The sequence below is a fragment of the Miscanthus floridulus genome, chromosome 7, assembly GCF_019320115.1.
Source record: "Miscanthus floridulus cultivar M001 chromosome 7, ASM1932011v1, whole genome shotgun sequence".
Lineage (NCBI taxonomy): Eukaryota > Viridiplantae > Streptophyta > Magnoliopsida > Poales > Poaceae > Miscanthus > Miscanthus floridulus.
In genome coordinates, this window is record NC_089586.1 from 49,126,744 (window position 1) to 49,144,568 (window position 17,825).

Below are 17,825 nucleotides of genomic sequence, written 5' to 3' on the forward strand. Positions count from 1 at the left end.
AAGGGTATGATCTTGTTCCCCTCCCTAATTTACCCTAGTACATTTAAAACTTGGGTCTAATTTGCTTCATAAGTAGCTCAAGCACCATAAAAGAGAGAGAAAAAATAAAACTCTAATTACTCACTAACCAACCATTAAAACATCAAAAAAAGTGTGGAATAGCATTTTCTTACCTTCTACAACTTCTCCACCAAAGGATTTGAGACCAAAACCTTCTCCCCCCCCCCCCCTTAGTAGAGCAATTTTTGGAAGGTGCACAAGGCCTCCCCACCTTTCTTTCACGGGTTGGAGTGAGTGACCCGAGGAGGAAGAAGGTGCTACAGCTGTTTTACATGTGGGTCATTTGTAGGGGCGGCTGGTGATTGAGCCGCCCCTACAAATCGGAGCTATATATACGGGGGCATTTGTAGGGGCGGCTCAATCACCAGCCGCCCCTACAAATAGCAACTCCAGGGGCGACTGGTGATTGAGCCGCCCCTACAAATCAGACCCCATTTGTAGGGACGACTCGTATCACCAGTCGCCCCTGCTGTTCCATTTGTAGGGGCGGCTGGTGTCTGGGCACCCAAGCATGCCATTGTAGGGGCGGCTCCATCACCAGCCGCCCCTACAAAAAATTTGAACCGTTGCTAAAAATCATTTTTTTACGTAGTGATGTGCAAAAGTTAACTTTTTTATATAATAGAAAGAGGAGAGAGAAAAGGAGAGGGGGGGAAGAAGAGAGAGACCAAATGAAATGTTGGCGCCCCCTACTACATCAACAAAACCACTTTGAAATAGTTTTAAGGGTGTATTTTGCCTAGTTACAAAAGTTAATAAGTGTATGCTATCTTTATTGGAGTTGTGGGGGTGTTCAAATTTTGCAGCAAGTTGAGGGGGGTAAAACATACTTGAATCTTTAATAAAAGTATTGGAAAATTTATATACTTAGGTAATTTATTTTTCTTTGTTTTTTCAACTGACTTAGTAATTCCTAGGTCTTGGCAGCAAACTTGAAGGTTTCTTTATGACAATTGATCTTTGTACAATGGCAGTGATGGGCAATTTATAAATAGGTAAGGTATTTTTGGTTAATGTTTTTTTTCTAATGGCAATAGTAGACAATTTTGTTTTCTTTTTTTTTCTCTCTAGTAGTTAACATGATAATTTGTAGGTATCAATATTAAATGTGATGGGTTCTTCTGTTAGCTAAATATTGAGATAGTAAATAGATCTTTTCTGTTAACATGATACGATGGTTTTTTTATCATAATGGTAGTGTTGAGTAAGTGTGACAACAAATCCAATTTAGATTTATCCTATAGTGACCTATGTGTATATTTATGTTACATCGTGAGGGTTTAGTCCCACCTTGATTGTTTGAGGGTGCGTTAGACCAATATATAAGGATTAGAGTACATACCACCATTCCTAGGTTAATCATTTTACACGAAGCGAAGAAAAAGTGTAAGTTGGCTGATGGTAGTTTATGGTTCAATTAGCGTATAGAGTGGATGATCTGTGCCATTTGGACTTTAAGACTTAAAAAACCTATTGCCAATATTTCGGTTGATGATGGCGGTGGCTAACTTACTCGTCTTTATTAATACATGCTTGGCAAGTGCCTTGCCGGAAGATTTTTAGAGAGAGAGAGAGAGAGAGAGATGAGGGTTTTTTCTTGTGAAATATGCATGGGATCATCAACGCACTTCTACGCTAGCTTGAAAAAGATGTAAAATCAACCGACCATCGAGTTATTAATTGTATCCATGATTTTATTTTCCAAAAAAAACTATATATATTGAGCATCTCTGCATGATGAGTGGCACCGCAGTCAGTATTTGGCCTGAGAACATCTGCTTGATTATGCTGAGTTGCTGACAGGTAATCACAAAGCAAAAGGACCAAATCTAGCTAGCTCTGTTGACTTTATTTGCACAACAACATATCCACTTCACATGATCAACACACAATACTTCTAAAAGCAAGCAGATCGGAGCATACAACAATAGGTTGAACATCCATGGCTAGAGACACACCTACAACCGTACAACGATCCTACAACAGTAGGCTGAAGATCCATGGCTAGAGAGACAGACACATACAACGACTGTAAGCTGAAGGGAGAAGCAGCATGATACTAACATAAAGGAAACCGAGGGCAGCACCAGCACACCACCAGAGCTAGTTGCTCATCACCTTCTCCTTCTCGGCCTCCTCGCGTTGGGAGCGGTGGCCATGGCCAAACCTTTTCTTGATGGCCTTCCTCCACTGCTTCGCCATCTTTTCCTCCTCCTCGTCATCATCGTCGTTGTGGCTGTTCTTGATCTGATGCGACAGCTTGTTCTTCTTCTTCTTCACCGATTCGTCCTCGACGTGGTGGTGACGACCGTGGATGCGCTTCTTCGTGTTCTCCTCCTCCTTGTCCTCGTCATCGCTTTGCCGGAGGTGCTTCTTTGCCTGCTTCTCCTTCTTCCCCTTGTCGCCGCCATCGTGGTGCTTCTTGGTTTTCTTCTTCCCCTCTTTGTTCCTGTTTGCCTTCTCCTTTTCCTCCTCATCCTCGTCCTTGTCTTCGTCACTGTCCGGGTGCGACCGATCCGGGTCTGGCTCCACAACGGGCTCCACCGGCGACCGATCCGGGTCTGGCTCCGCAACGCTGGATGGGAGGCTGAGGAGTCTCTCCGCATCCAGAACTGCGTGCACCTTAGCGGGGACGACGGCGCTGTACGAGGATGAGGCGTTTGTGGGGGAGTCGGCTTGGAGGGTGTCACAGTGAGAGACGACGACGAGGGAGAAGAGGAGGAGGAAGGCCATGCTGGCCGACACACCCAGGGCCATGGTAGGCGTGCTTGCGGCGGTTCCAGCCGCAGAGAATGGAAATATGGAGTGCGATGGTGGAACTGGATAGGATGGAGAGAAGAAGAGGACCGAGCTGAGGCCTCGAGGGAGCAGGGAGGTGGCATTTGTAATGCCACAAGCAGTGTGGGTCCCACATACGTACGTGGGCCCAGTTTCGCGACTCGGTTGTAGGATGGGTCAAAGTCAAACGGCTTGCTTACTGGCTGCAACAGTTCCATAAGAAAAACTGGCTGCAACAATTGCCGATTCCTTTTCTCCACCCCAATCCTTTAAAAAAAAAACACGCCAACTACTAGGTACTGACTGTACTACAGAATAGAAGTACATATACCACTAGTGCATGCCCTCATCACCACATCAAACCTTCACCTGTGGAAAACTGGAAACCGGCAGGCTGCAGCTAGGGCGTGTTTGGATGCCGTCCTCGTCTGGGCTTACCTGCCATGCAGGCAAGCGATCGTAGCCCTAGGCGATCGAAATCGAACGCCTGAGGACGCTGCGTAGCGTCTAAGCTGCTTGGGAGGCAGCATCCAAACATGCCTCTAGTGCAGGCATGAGGCATGCGCTGTCTGTGTGCTCGTCACTTCGTCACCGTATCCATTGACGTGATTAACGACTAAGCAGGTGCCGACGACAGCGGCCGGCCGGCCGGCCTGATCATCGGTTTCTTTATACAAGTATCTACCTCTACACCTTCGTTCATTCATCAGACCAACGAAAATTAGACGAAGAAACAAGTTTATTGGCCAAGGACGCGAGGTAGTACGTGAGTGGCTACGTTCTTGTTAATTTATTACTTGTTCCTTCGAAGCCAAGTTATCAATGCCATTGTCATGCTTGCTTGCATGGCTAATTAATGGTGCTTGTCCAAATACTCTGTTCCACAAATGATTTCTATAGGGGATGAGAAAACATCATTTCTGATGTTGAGAGATGGTTGTTACATCACATTGAAAAAAAATACATACCCTTTTACCTTCCTTCACACATGGGACCCACATGTAAGTGACCCATTTTGTCCCTTCGTTGGTCCTGGCTGCCTCTTTCTCCCCTCCATCTTTTCTCAGTTTAAAGGGGAGCTCTAATGCAAACATGCATGGTTATCTAGTGCCAGTAGGTATTGATTTACATGCATATACATTAGACCTAGTGATATAGTGAGTAGCAAGCGAAAAATGTTTTGAAACACTAAACAAATGCTAACTCGGTACCTAGATGTTTGGCAAACATTTGAGAATTGACATGTTTGCAAAGAGGGGGACGAAAGGCGCTTGAGGGTACTTCGTTGCACTCGCCGGAGTGCTCCGGTGCTGCACCGGTGGTGCCACCAGAGTGCTGGACCAGTATGTTGACTTGAGTCTTTTTCAGGCGCCAGCGGCTTGCATTTTGGTGCCTCACTACAGTGCACATTGCTATCTGGTGTGAACTTTAACTGAGTGGGGGGTTGTTCAAAAAACACCAGACTATTCTACCAGAGAGGGTGTCAAATGGGACTTTGAGCGCTAACGTTCACTGGAGTCATTCGGTGCACCACCGGAGATGGCAACGGACCTCTCGGTCCAAAGAACCTGGGTCCGCTAGAGCTGTCCAGTGCTTCACCGGACTCATCACCAAAGTACCCGTAAAAGGCAATGGCTAGTTTTTGAGTCGTTGAAAACTAGTCACTGGAGCCCTCCGATGTGAACTACGGTGCACCACCGGAGGTCTCCGTTGAGCCCGCAATGGCTATTTGAAGGGGGTAACGGTTGGCTCTTGATGTGGGGATATAAATAGGACTTTTGGTCGGGCTTGGACACTCTCTTGCAACCCCAAGCTGATGCCTACACCCTTGAGAGCTTGACAAACACACTCCACTCACTTTGATTGCATTGAATCACATTTGGGTGAGATTGGAGAGGCTCTAGTGCACTTGCATCGTCGATTTGCTTCTCATGGCACAATTGAGTGTGGCGGCATTTGTTGTTCTTGTTACTCTTGGTGATTACCTCACCTAGCTGGCTTGGAGCTTCAAGGATCGTTGAGGCGCTTGTGGTGATTATTACTGCCTCCAATCAACCAATTGTAAGGTGCTCTTGTGCTCATCCCCACAGGAGATCACGAAGAGCAACTCTAGTGGAATGCTCGTGGCTAGTTGGAGTGCTTCTTGCGTTTGATTCTTGCGGCACTCAAGTTGTGGGTCTAGCTTGAGTGGCTAGTTAGCTCACGAATCGCCACATTTAGACTTGCCACGATGAGGATGTAGGTTGCTGGCAAGCAATAGGACCTCTGGTGATAAACTGATTGTGTCTCCCTCTTGCCTGATTCAGTATAAAGCTTCACACTTGTTCATTACATTCATACCTTGCTTGAGTGAAATATAGCTACTGCAAATAGTGGCTTTTAGGGCTTGCTATTTTACTAGCCACCTTGCTCTAGTGTTTTTTTGTATTTGTAGAGAAATTTTTATAGGCTAGTCACCTCCTCAAGCCATTTAGATCCTTTTAGCATCAACATTGGAGGCTTTGCATACCGGCTGCGTGGATTGGAGGGTTTGGCTGTTTGGACCCCAAAACCCTTAAGAAGCTTAGGGTGACATGTGGCATTATTGGAGATAGCATGCATTGAGGCAAAGTAACTTCACGAAGGGCACTTTGTTGTCCAATGCATGGAATTCAAATTGGACCATTTCGCCCCGTTGGCTAAGTGGTTCGACTCTAAACCAACAAACACTCTAGGAATTGTGTAATAGCCCCATAAATAAGAGATGTGTCTACCAGCCATCCTTTTGCACTTTGTTATTTTCCTCAGGATTAGCCAAGATCTTCGTGGTTTTAGAGAGATTTGGCTAGAGAGGAGTGACTCCCTCTTACGTTAATTTCTCATCTAAAGTGGGAGGATGTTTTCTGGAAGAGGACGGCTAGTCTTATTGTCGACAAAATATCGTCGGTAGTCCTCCGAGGGGTATCCCACGAAGGTAGATTGATCGGCAGAGGAGCGTGAGATCAAGAACAAGAAGGCAATAGAGACACACGAGTTAGACAGGTTTAGGCCATCAGTATGACGTAATACCCTACTCCTGTGGTCTATTGGTTTGTAGTAGCTATCGTATGATATTGCGTGAGTTTGGAGGGGGTCCCTGCCCGCCTTATATAGTCCGGGGAGCAGGGTTACAAGTCGGTTAGATTTGAGAGATAACCAGAAAGTAATAACTGATTACAGGAATCTTGGGATCATATATATCCTAACAGATCTCGTAGTATCTTTAGGATATCTTCCCGGTGTCTTGCGGGAGGCACCGAGCAGAGTCGTGCCCCGCAAGGCTTCGTCTTGTGGGCTAGGCCACCCCTGGGGGCGCAGCCCATGTGGTCTACCATGGGAATCCTGGGTCGTACACCCCACAGCTAATCCCCGAGCGCCTTGTACCCATTGTGCAACGCCATCTTGAGCTCGTCTAAGCAGGTGCGAATAAAGCCGAGCAGTCAAACTCATGGTCCGACCACCGCGATGAGTCGCCGAGCAGTTGTGAGCAGTTGCCGAGCAGCGTGCGCCATCGCCGAGCAGCGTGAACCGCAGCTAAGCAACATATTCCAAGTACGGCTTGCCATAAGGGTGTAAGGAGCTCAAGTCCAGAATTAAAAATTTCTTCGCAATGGACCAAGGGTGCCCACTTAGAGTCCGACGATGAGAAAAGGAGATAATCTTCATTAGCTTCAAGAGGCATGGAGTCTTCAAGAAAAAACAAGCACATTCACTGCAAGGTGAAGTGTGCCCACTTAGTCCTCGAGCCTGATAGTAGATGACGTAGTCATGTGGTGCCAGGGTCCAAAGTAGAAAAAATAATAAAAAACCAGCCGAGCAGGCAGCCAGTCCCCGGGCATAGCCCCAAAACGAGATTAAACACGTTCACCGCAAGGTGAAGTGTGCCCACTTAGTCCCCGAGCCTAATAGTAGATGACGTAGTCATGTGGTGCCAGGGTCAGAAACATAGAAATAATGGATGACCAGCCGAGCAGGCAACCAGTCCCTGAGCTGCAAGCGACGATATCGGAGAAATCTAGCCTTGGAGAAAAAATCAGAGTAGCGACTATACAGTAACGGTTACTGAGCCTCAATAAATGGCAGAGAAGTCAGCGATTCTTTGGCGAGTAGCAACTGATGGTAGCGATAAATGGGCGACATGGGCTGCGGTTGCGCAGAAGCCTAGGTAACGACCCATATGCCGTATCGGAGACATTAGAGCGGCGCAGATTGCGGGAATAGTTCCCAAAAAAACCCTTGAATGTGGAAAGGTGGGGAAAGTGCTTTATAACAGTGCCACTGCATACCCCTGTTCCCACCTTTTCCACTTCATCTTCCCCCTCATCTCTCGCATCGCTGAATCCGCAACCACATTTGCCTCCGCCGCCAAACCCTAACTAGATCTAGGAGATGGCGCCAAAGAAGGGAGCTACGAAATCGAAGAAGACTAGTCCCAAAAAGACAGGCGTCGTGGCCTGGCGTGACGAGGAGTGGGTGTCGTCGCGAATAGGAGAAGCGGAGCTAAACAGATTGATGGAAGCCAGCGTTCTCCCTGACCGTGCTACCGCCGGATAGCGGCCAGCCCTCGGTGAGTCCTTCCCAACACCCCATACTAACAAAGTAGTGGTATTCGAGGACTATTTCTGGCGTGGGTTAGGTTTTCCTGTTCATCCATTTCTGAGGGATCTATTGGAGCTCTGGGTGGTTACTCTATGCAACCTCCACCCCAATACCATTTTGCACATCTCAATCTTCATTCATTTTTGTGAGGCATACCTCGGAATCCTAGCCCACTTCAATCTCTTCCATCACCTATTCTGGCTGAAGAAGAGAGGCGGTGCTAGTTCCAAGGTGGTCGGCGAGGTGTACCTTCAGTTGCGGGATGGAATGGCGAGCGAATACCTTACCGTGCTGCTTAACACATCACTGAAGGGGTGAAACACCAGGTGGTTCTACATGAAACAAAGCCACCCAGCAATTCGCTGTAACGATGACCACATCCTAGAAAGCTAGAGGAGTTGGCCGGAGCTGCTGAGCAACGATGATATGGAGCAAGTGAAGGAACTCCTCAGTTTAATAAAAGGTGTGAGGACCAATGGCGGATTGGTAGCAGCAAGTTTCATAGTGTGTCGCGTTCAGCTCTGTAAAGAGAGGGCGCACCCAGGATTCAAATTCAAAGGGGAGACCAACGGTACCTGAGAGAGGCTAGAAATACTATCTAGGAATGTCGTTGAAGAGCGAACTGCCGAGCTGTTCGCTCCGCTTGCCTCATTTAGATTGTCAGGGTACACAAAACCCATTAACTGCAAGAATCTACCAAGTGTCGATGAAATATGGTCGGCAGTCCATCGAGGGGGGTGCCCGTGGTGGTAGATTGTCGGTAGACGGTGCGTGTAATCAGGAATCAGATGGTTATAGAGGCACAAGACACAAGATTTATACAGGTTCAGGCCGCCAGTGTGGCGTAAAACCCTACGTCCTGTGCTCTGTTATTTGTATTGATCTAGGGTGAGATCTGTTGTCCTCCCTAAGGGGGACCCCTGCCTCTCCTTATATAGTCTAGAGGAGGAGGGTTACAAGTAAAGTATCCTATTTGGTACTATTACAATATCTAGTACAACTTGTAATCTTGCTATGCACGCGTTGACCTTACGGGTCAGGCCACCTCAGATGGTACGGCCCATGTACCATCTTGTGGTACCTGGGGGTATATCCCCCATAGCTAGTCCCCGAGCGCCATGTATTCTGATGCGACATGCCGTTTCAACCTTCTCCGAACAGTGAGGCTTGAGTTCTTGACATCTCCAACCACCGTTGTCGCCGGAGAAGTAGGTTGTCCGAAGAATGAATGGTGCTCTTAAGAAGAAAGAAAAAGATTTCCATCCTGGGAAGTGTGCCCACTTGTATTTCTGAAAAGAAATGTAAGTGCGTCTTGAAGCATAGCGTCCTTGATCATCAGAGGCATAGGGGTCAAGAAACAAACACATTCACCGCAAGGTAAAGTGTACCCACTTAGTCCCCGAGCCTGGTAGTAGGTGACATAGGCACGTGGTGCCAGGGTCTAAAAAGAATTCCCAGTTAAGTTGAGAACCCAATCGTCGTACAGGCGATACGAGATGCACCGGTAGGTGCATCGTACCAATGTAGTCCCCGAGCTTGCTGGAAGGCGAGGTATGAGCCTTGTAGCAAGGTCTAAGTGAGAAAAAATATCCCAATTGTATGCGAGTTGCCAGTCACATGTAGTTGAGACGCAAAGTCCCTGAGCCGTGGTCGAAGAGTGATCGAGGCAGTCCCCGAGCATAGGTCGAGGAACGAGCAACGAAGTCCCCGAGCTGTGGTCGGAGAGTGATTGAGGCAGTCCCTGAGCATAGGTCAAGGAGCGAGCAACGAAGTCCCCGAGCCATGGTCGGAGAGTGATCGAGGCAGTCTCTGAGCACAGGTCAAGGAGCGAGCGACGAAGTCCCCGAGCCGTGGTCGGAGAGTGATCGAGGCAGTCCCCGAGCATAGGTCAAGAAGCGAGCGACAAAGTCCCCGAGCATAGCTCAAAATTACTGCAATATAAATACATAGAACAGTAGTACATGATGTACAAAATAATAAATTATGGAGAAAAATCAGCGGTGAAGAAATATCGTATGACGCTCAGTAGTCATTTGCAAATGAGCATGATGTGATAAAGCAGTTGGTGCCTTGTAAACATCAGTGTTAATATGAAGTTTGTGTTTATACTTAATATAAACTGCCCGACCAGTTAGTATGTAGCTGAGTCTCCAGCCCTAGCTAGCCCGTTAACTATAACACGGGGCGCGAGGCCCGTGCATGTGTAGGAAGAACAAAGCGTCGCTAAGGAGCTACTGCCGACCACCCATAATGCAGAGGGCAGATGCTCGTGCACGTGTAGGGAGGAGCCGGAGACAGGGCCGTCTCTAGAGGCATCAAGCGTCAACATGACTGGTCGAGGATTTGCATTAAGTATAGCTGTATGTTATATTTAAGATGGTATACCTGGACAAACATTATTTGAAGAATAATCATGACAAGGACGTTGTGGAGGAACGTCGTAATGAAAATTATATTAAATATAAATATTAGAAGTGTACTTATCTTTGATAGAAATCTGGTCGGTGGCGATGAAGTTGTCCAGTCCTCGAGCTTTTCAGCCTGTCGTCATGATGGTAGTCGCGGTTGTCATAGCGCTATTCTTTGTGGCGATCATCATTGCGATGTGGTCTGGTGGTCGAGGTGGTCGGAGCTTGGCAGAGTCACTTGGGACGTGGTCGATGTGGTCTGGTGGTCGGAGCTCGGCGGAGCCGCTCGGGACGTGGTCGACGTGGTCTAGTGGTTGGAGCTCGGCAGAGCCGCTCGGACGTGGTCGACGTGGTCTAGTGGTCGGAGCTCGGCGGAGCCGCTCGGGACGTGGTCGACATGGTCTGGTGGTCAGAGCTCGACGGAGCCGCTCGGGACGTGGTCGACATGGTCTGGTGGTCGGAGCTCGACAGAGCCACTCAGGACATGGTCGACATGGTTCGCTCAGCGGCTCGCTCCGTGGCTCGGCGTGGCTTGCGTGATGGCTTGACAACAGCCCGGACGGCTTGCTTCCGGCTCGCTTGGTGGCTTGACTTCATGCTGTTAGGTACGTTGGCTTGTATCTCGCAAGTGGATCTGCTCCATACACGTGTAAGATGCGTACATACTCCTCTGATGAAATCTTCATGCATGCACGCGTATATGGTATATGCAGCAGTCAATCAATGAATCAAATATCTTTGATTAATTAATGCTGGCCTACACACGTATTTAAGCAGATGGACATGGTCTTCATCTTCATGGTCTCCTTGCTAGCTTGTCGCCATAGCACGCACAGGATCGTGCATGGTGCCAATGCTTTAGTGTGCCTCATACATGAGATGGGATCAATAGCACGGTGTCGATTCGGAGATGTGTCGAGTTGACGACACGGATCGAGATGTGCTTGGTCGATGACATGGATTCGACTTCAGAGAGCTCGACGTTGTGCTGATCCGAGATTTACTGGGTTTAGCACAAGCCGAAGGTGGCCAAGTGTGATGTGCCAGCCCAGGCCGGCAAGCCGCGGTGTAGCCCCGTACGTACTCCGTGTACTTGTGTAGACGACGTTGTGCCCCTTCAAAGTTTTTATCGCTGGTGTAGATGGATTCCGCCGTCAGCACGTCTCTCAGGACGAGGCCAAGATGAACATGTCCGCACGTGACATGGTGCACGCTGCCGCCATAGCCTAGTGCACGTTGCCGCCGTAGCCGACCATGTTATGACGAGTCGCCGTAGATATCGTAGTTCAAGGACGCCCACCACGAAAAGCCGAGTTGCCGTGGAGGACGTTGATGAAGAAAATCGCCATCTAATACGCCAGAAGATCAACACGCATAACCCCTAAAAGGGGACCTCTACCTGGCGCGCCACTGTCGATGAAATATGGTCGGCAGTCCATCGAGGGGGGTGCCCGTGGTGGTAGATTGTCGGTAGACGGTGCGTGTAATCAGGAACCAGATGGTTACAGAGGCACAAGACACAAGATTTATACAGGTTCAGGCCGCCAGTGTGGCATAAAACCCTATGTCCTGTGCTCTGTTATTTGTATTGATCTGGGGTGAGATCTGTTGTCCTCCTTGAGGGGGACCCCTGCCTCTCCTTATATAGTTTGGAGGAGGAGGGTTACAAGTAAAGTATCCTATTTGGTACTATTATAATATCTAGTACAACTTATAATCTTGCTATGCACACCTTGACCTTACGGGCCGGGCCACCTCGAATGGTACGGCCCATGTACCATCTTGTGGTACCTGGGGGTATATCCCCCACATCGAGCAACAAGCAGAAGCGGACCCAGAGCAGCAGGCGGAAAGGGCCCTAGAGCAGTAGGCAAAACCGAGGTTGACCGAGGAAGAGCCAAGAATTCCCCCATAGAGCACGTCAGTCGACCCCATGACTATGCCTAGAGGCTCGGGCAGGCATCGTCGGTTCAAAAAATTGAACCGTCAGACCAAACCGTACGTGTCCTTGTGTTGAAGTTACTTTGTTGTATTTTCTTTACTTCTGTGGTGACTGAATAACTAATTTGACACAGTGCAAGCGCGAACGATAGATCCAGCCCCGCCTGCTCAGACTGAGCAGCAACCAAAAGCTGGCCCCAGAGCAGGGGAGATGCCAGTAACCCCATTCTGGAGTCCCCAAGTGCTTGGGAGCACGTGGGAGAGGCAATCGCTGCCCCTAGCGGGCTTGGTGGCGGCGAACGACTGTCCACAACGACGAACGAGTCGGCGACAACACCTTCGGCAACGGCAGAATCTAGAGCGGAAAAGCCTTCGGCGCCGAAGGAGCAGACGGCACTCCCCGATGTTTCGGAGGGCGTGGTGGGACCCGCTATCCGCCACCAAGCCCCCAGATGGTGCCCCCAGCTGCAATAGAGGAGGACTGAGGTGGAGGAGATCGTGCGTGACGAACCTCGACCCCAATCAGTCCGAATCCTCCGAAAGCGCGGCGATGAAATAGTAATTGTCGAAGAGGAGGACACCACCAAGGAATTCAGGAGACTGAGAGACTGCCCCTTACCGGTGTGATGAAACAGATCAAGGTTGATACTGACGTCTAGAAAGGTCCTGGTTGTTTTTTGGAATTGGATAACGATACTATCATTGTGCATTTGCAGGAAATAACTCGAGTTGCCGAGCAGCACCGCAGCTAATAAAGCGAATGGAGCCCCTTGCTGAGGAGAATGAAAAACTCAAAGAGGCCAGGAACCTCTTGGAGAAGAATATCTAGAGGGCCCAACGCAAATGAGACCTTGTGGAGTCCAACACATGGGACCTGGAATACCAGAAGGGGGTCCTGACTGAAAAGCTGGTTGTTGTGTCTGAGCAGGTGCAGAGCTAGTCCGAGCAGCTAGCCGCTATCTCTGGCCAGCTGAAAAGTGCTTCTGAGCAGCTGGAGAGGAAAACCGAATAGCTTAATAGTGTATCCAAGCAAAAAGCAGGTACGGTATATCAATGAATGTACTTTTGTATTGCTAAACAGCCACATTTTCGGTGATAACTATTGCGCTTGTAGAGCAAGACGCTGAGCTCAGTCAAATGCGCCAGGCCATCGACCAACTTCGCCAGGAGAAGGCAAAGGAAGCAGAGCGGGCGGACAAACTTGCTGAGGAGCTGAAAGGTGAATTCCTCCTTATCGGAATTACTATTGAAGTAGCTTCCTTGTATGATGGAACATTGTAACGCTTGCATGCTATTGTCATAAAGCCAAAGCATAGTTTGACGTGCTGGTGCAGGAGGCCAAGGTCCAAAAGGAGAACTTCAACGCTGTAATCGCCACAATTAAGTCGGTGCTTGACTGCGTTGACCTAGAACCAACCACTCAGCATGATGGTAGGCGACAACATTCAGACACCGTCCTCAAGAGGTGCAAGGCAGCATGGGAGAACTTCAAGATCTTCAACCACGATGCTAGTATGACCATCACTACCCATGTCCTTGCAGTTGTTCGGTCCCATTACCCTACCATCGACCTTGAGTCAATAGGTGGTGGGTTCACTGAAGGACTGAGTGATGCGGAGACCCAGCAGCTAGAGGATGAGGTGGAGGACGCAGCAAAGACGCTAGCCGGCGATATAGATCTGTTTGTGAGATAGATGGTCATGGCGGAGCTCAGTAATCTGCTCATAGATCATCATCTGTAAAATCTTGATAGTGTAGTTAGAACGTGCGAAAGCACAAGAAACGATTATTTATCGAATAAATGTTACAAGGTGCATGCATATGCAGTATATGCAGTTTGCTTGTATTTCGGTGAAAAAATCTTCGTAGTTTTAATCCTGGCGTGATTATGCATAGTTCACGTAGTGTCCGAACAGTTGGTTTGCTACTCATCCCTATGGCCTTGTCCAGCCCATAGTCCTATAACAGTCGAGCGCAGAGCCCGGGCACGTGTAGGAGTAACAGGTATGACCTAGGAACCACAGCCGACCACCCATGACGCAGAGCATAGAGCCCATGGCACCTATAGGGAGGGATCACGTGACTGGGGTCTTTTCCATAGAAAACAGCACAAAATGTGTGCTGCTCAGCAGTTGTCGTACGAAACTTGGAGATAAAGGTAGTATAAGCGGCGTTTGAGCATTGTATTCTATGCTGAACTCTCGGCCTTGGTAGACCCATAGTTCCATAACGTCGAGCGCGGAGCCCGTAGACGTGTAGGGACAGATAAGCGTGACCAAGGAACCGCAGCCGACCACCCATAACGCAGAGCGTGGTGCCCTGTAGCACATGTAGGGAGGGATCGGAGATTGGGTCTTCTCCGAAGGGAACAGAAAAGAAAGTATGTTGCTCGCTGATCGGAGAAATATCTTGGAGGTTTGGAGAAAAGTGTTCAACAATTTGGAGAGAAAACATGGCGAAATTCATTGGCGATTTAGAGGAGACGAGTTCGGCGATTTGGAGAAATCGTGTTCGGCGATTTTGGAGAAATCGTGTTCGGCGACTTTGGAGAAATCGTGCTCGGCGACTTTGGAGAAATCGTATTCGGCGACAACTTTTGAGATTTGGAGAAATGTGGTCGGCGTAGTTATGGCGATTACACATTGGAGTTCGTTATGGAGTAGCATAGAGCTTGGCGACCGTGAGTGGATGTTAAACCACAATAGCGACAAAATGGAGACAAATTATGGAGACCAAAACTTTATTCAATATAAAAGTGGAGCTTACATATCTGGAGCATTTCAATGATAGAAACGTATAAGGTGTTCGATGTGCCACGAGTTGGGAACATCGACTCCTTCTAAGTCACTTAGGCGATAAGACCCTGGTCGGGTAACCTCTTTGATGACATAAGGCCCTTCCCAAGGGGAAGAGAGCTTATGCATCCCTTTAGTTTTTTGTTTTCTGCGAAGAACAAGATCATCGACAACAAATGAACGACCTTTGACATTTCGGTTGTAGTACCTCCACAAGCCTTCCAAATATTTAGCTATGCGGACGCAGGTGATTAGGCGTTCTTCCTCAGCCCTATCGACGTCCTCTGACCGAACAACTGTGGCTTGCTCTTCATCATAGTTTTCCACCCTAGGTGCTCGAAAGGCAATGTCCACTGGTAGTATGGCTTCTGAGCCATAGACCAAGAAGTATGGAATCACGCTGGTGCAGTGACTAGCTTAAGTATGCAGTCCCTAGACTATAGCTGGGAAGCTCCCTGAGCCATCTATCCTGGGTGCTTTTCTTCTTTCTGATATAGTCGCTTTTTGAGGGCATCAAGAATCATGCCGTTTCGCTCGTTCATCCTGGCCGTTGGCTCTTGGATGGGCAATAGAGACATATTTAATGGAGATGCAATGGTCTTCGCAGAAGTCCCAGAAGTGATGGCCGGTAAATGTAGTTCCTGAGGTCGGTGATGATGCTGTTTGGGAGCCCAAATCTATGGATGATATCTTCAAGAGCTCGACTGCTTTCTTTGCAGTAGCCGAGACGAGCAGTTTATATTCAATCCACTTGAGAACTTGTCGATGGCGACATATACGTACCAGAAACCTCCTAGTGCTGGTTTGAAGGGCCTGATCATGTCCAGTCCCCTAGCATGCGAAGGGCCAGGAAGCTGGGATGGTTTGCAGCTCTTGCGTCAGCACGTGTATTTGCTTAGCGAAGAATTGACATCCTTCACAACGTCGGACGAGGTCTTCTGCATCAGTGACGGCTGAGGACCAATAAAAACTAGCTCGAAAAACCTTGCCGACCAGTGTTCTTGAGGCCGCGTGGTTGCCGTAGGAACCAGAGTGAATTTCGAGAAGTAGCTTTACTCCTTCATCTTGGGTGATGCATTTTTGCAGTATCCCTTCCTTGGTGCTTTTCCTCATCAAGTTGTCATCCACCAACACGTAATGTTTGCTTCAATGAATTAGGTGTTCGGTTTTAGTCTTGTCAGTGGGTACCTCAGCACTGGTGAGGTACTTGATGAATTGCTCCCTCCAATCAGCGGCCGGCGAAGCTACTGTAAGCACTAGTTGCTCGGCGGGGGGAACTTCCTGAACTTCTTTATCTTCTTTGATGGATGGCACCAGGAGATCCTGAACAAAGCCCCTGGCAGGATCATGGCACGAGAAGAACCCAACTTGGATAAGTGATTGGCGAGCTAATTTTGGTCACATACCACATGGTGGTACTCGATGCCATAGAATTTTCCTTTAAGCTTCCTAATTTTGGCGCAATATGCGTCCATGTTCTCGCTGGAGCAAGACCAGTCTTTGTTAAGCTAGTTAATGACCAACGCAGAATCCTCGTACACCATGAGGCGTTTGACGCCGAGCTCGATGGCTATACAGAGTCCGTGGAAACATGCTTCATATTCGGCGGTGTTGTTGGAGGCCAGAAAGTGTATCCGAAGAACATATCGGAGCTTATCTTTGGTCGGCGTAATGAACAGAATGCCCGCTCTAGCACCGTTGATGTTAAGAGCACCATCGAAGTACATCACCCAATGCTTGGGGCAAGTGGCAACGATAGGTCCTCGGATCTCTGTCCACTTAGTGATGAAATCAGCGAGCACCTGTGACTTGATGGTAGGTCTGCTTCTAAACTCGATGGAGTAAGTACCGAGCTCGACGACCCACTTGATGATGTGGCCGTTGGCCTCCTTGTTGTAGAGAATGTCCCCCAGAGGGAACTCAGTGACCATGGCGATCTTGTAGTAGTCGAAGTTGTGTCGGAGCTTGTGCGACATAATCAGGATTGCATATAACAGCTTTTGTACCTGAGGATAATGAGTTTTGGGCTCATTAAGTACCTCGCTTATAAAGTACACCGGACGTTGCACCTTGTAGGTGTGCCTAGCTTCCTCGCGTTCGACGACAATAGCTATGCTGACGACGCAGGAAGTGGCGGTGATGTAGATCAATAGGGTTTCATCTGGTCATGGCGCTGTCATGATCTGAGGCTTTGTTAAGAACACCTTGAGCTGCTCAAAAGCTAAGTCTGCCTCCTCCTACCAGGAAAAGCGCTCGGAGGCCTTGAGGAGCTTGAACAAAGGTGGCACTTTTTTGCCGAGGTGTGATATAAAGCGACTTAAAGCAGCCATGCAACCTGTAAGCTTCTATATATCCTTGACGCATGTCGGCCATTTCATATTGGTGATGGTGGAGACCTTGTTAAGGTTAGGTTCGATACCTCGAGCACTAATGATGTAGCTTAGCAGTATACCGGATGGAACTCCAAAGATGCACTTTGAAGGGTTCAACTTCCATCAGTATTTGTTCAAGTTGGTGAAAGTTTCCTCAAGGTCGGCGATAAGATCGTTGGTGGCCTTGGTCTTGACGACCACGTCATCGATGTAGGCTTCGATGTTGTAGCCGATCTATTGGTTGAGGCACGTCTAGATAGCCCTTTGATAGGTTGCTCCAACGTTCTTGAGTCCGAAGGACATGGTTGTGTAGCAGTAAGCACCGAAGGGCATGATGAATGATGTCTTGATCTGATCTTCTTCCTTTAGGGAAATTTGGTGATAGCCGAAGTAACAGTCAAGGAAGGAGAGCAGTTCGCGGCCAGTGGTGGAGTCTACAACCTCGTCTATCCGAGGCAAGCCAAAGGGGTCTTTAGGGCAGTGTTTGTTAAGATCAGTATAATCAACACACATTCTCTATTCTTTATTCTTTTCTCAAATGAGAACAGGGTTTGCTAACCAATCTAGATGATACACTTCTTTTATGAATCCGGCAGCTAAGAGCCGTTTTATTTCTACCCTAAAAGCCTCCTTCTTGTCTGGCATGAATCGGTGGAGTTTCTGCTTGATCGGTTTGGTGGTCGGCGAGACATTCAAGGAGTGCTCGATCTTCTCCCGTGGTACCCCTGGCATGTCTATAGGTTTCCAAGCAAACACGTCGGTGTTGGCACGTAGGAAGGAGACAAGTGTGTTTTCCTATTTGGGGTCAAGGTGAGCCCCAATCTTCACGGCCTTGGAGGGATCATCGAGGCAAA

The 17,825-nt window shown here is 48.5% G+C and overlaps 1 protein-coding gene across 1 annotated transcript; it reads right to left on the reverse strand.

The window, feature by feature from the left end:
* Nucleotides 1–2,163: 2,163 nt before the first annotated feature.
* Nucleotides 2,164–2,817, reverse strand: LOC136465489 (uncharacterized). Its single transcript, XM_066464199.1, has one exon. The coding sequence runs from the start codon at nucleotides 2,815–2,817 to the stop codon at nucleotides 2,164–2,166; it is 654 nt and encodes a 217-aa protein (XP_066320296.1).
* Nucleotides 2,818–17,825: the final 15,008 nt, after the last annotated feature.

Excerpts from the sequence above, each read along its gene's own strand:
- LOC136465489 (XM_066464199.1), bottom strand. The coding sequence starts at position 2,817 with ATGGCCCTGGGTGTGTCGGCCAGCATGGCCTTCCTCCTCCTCTTCTCC.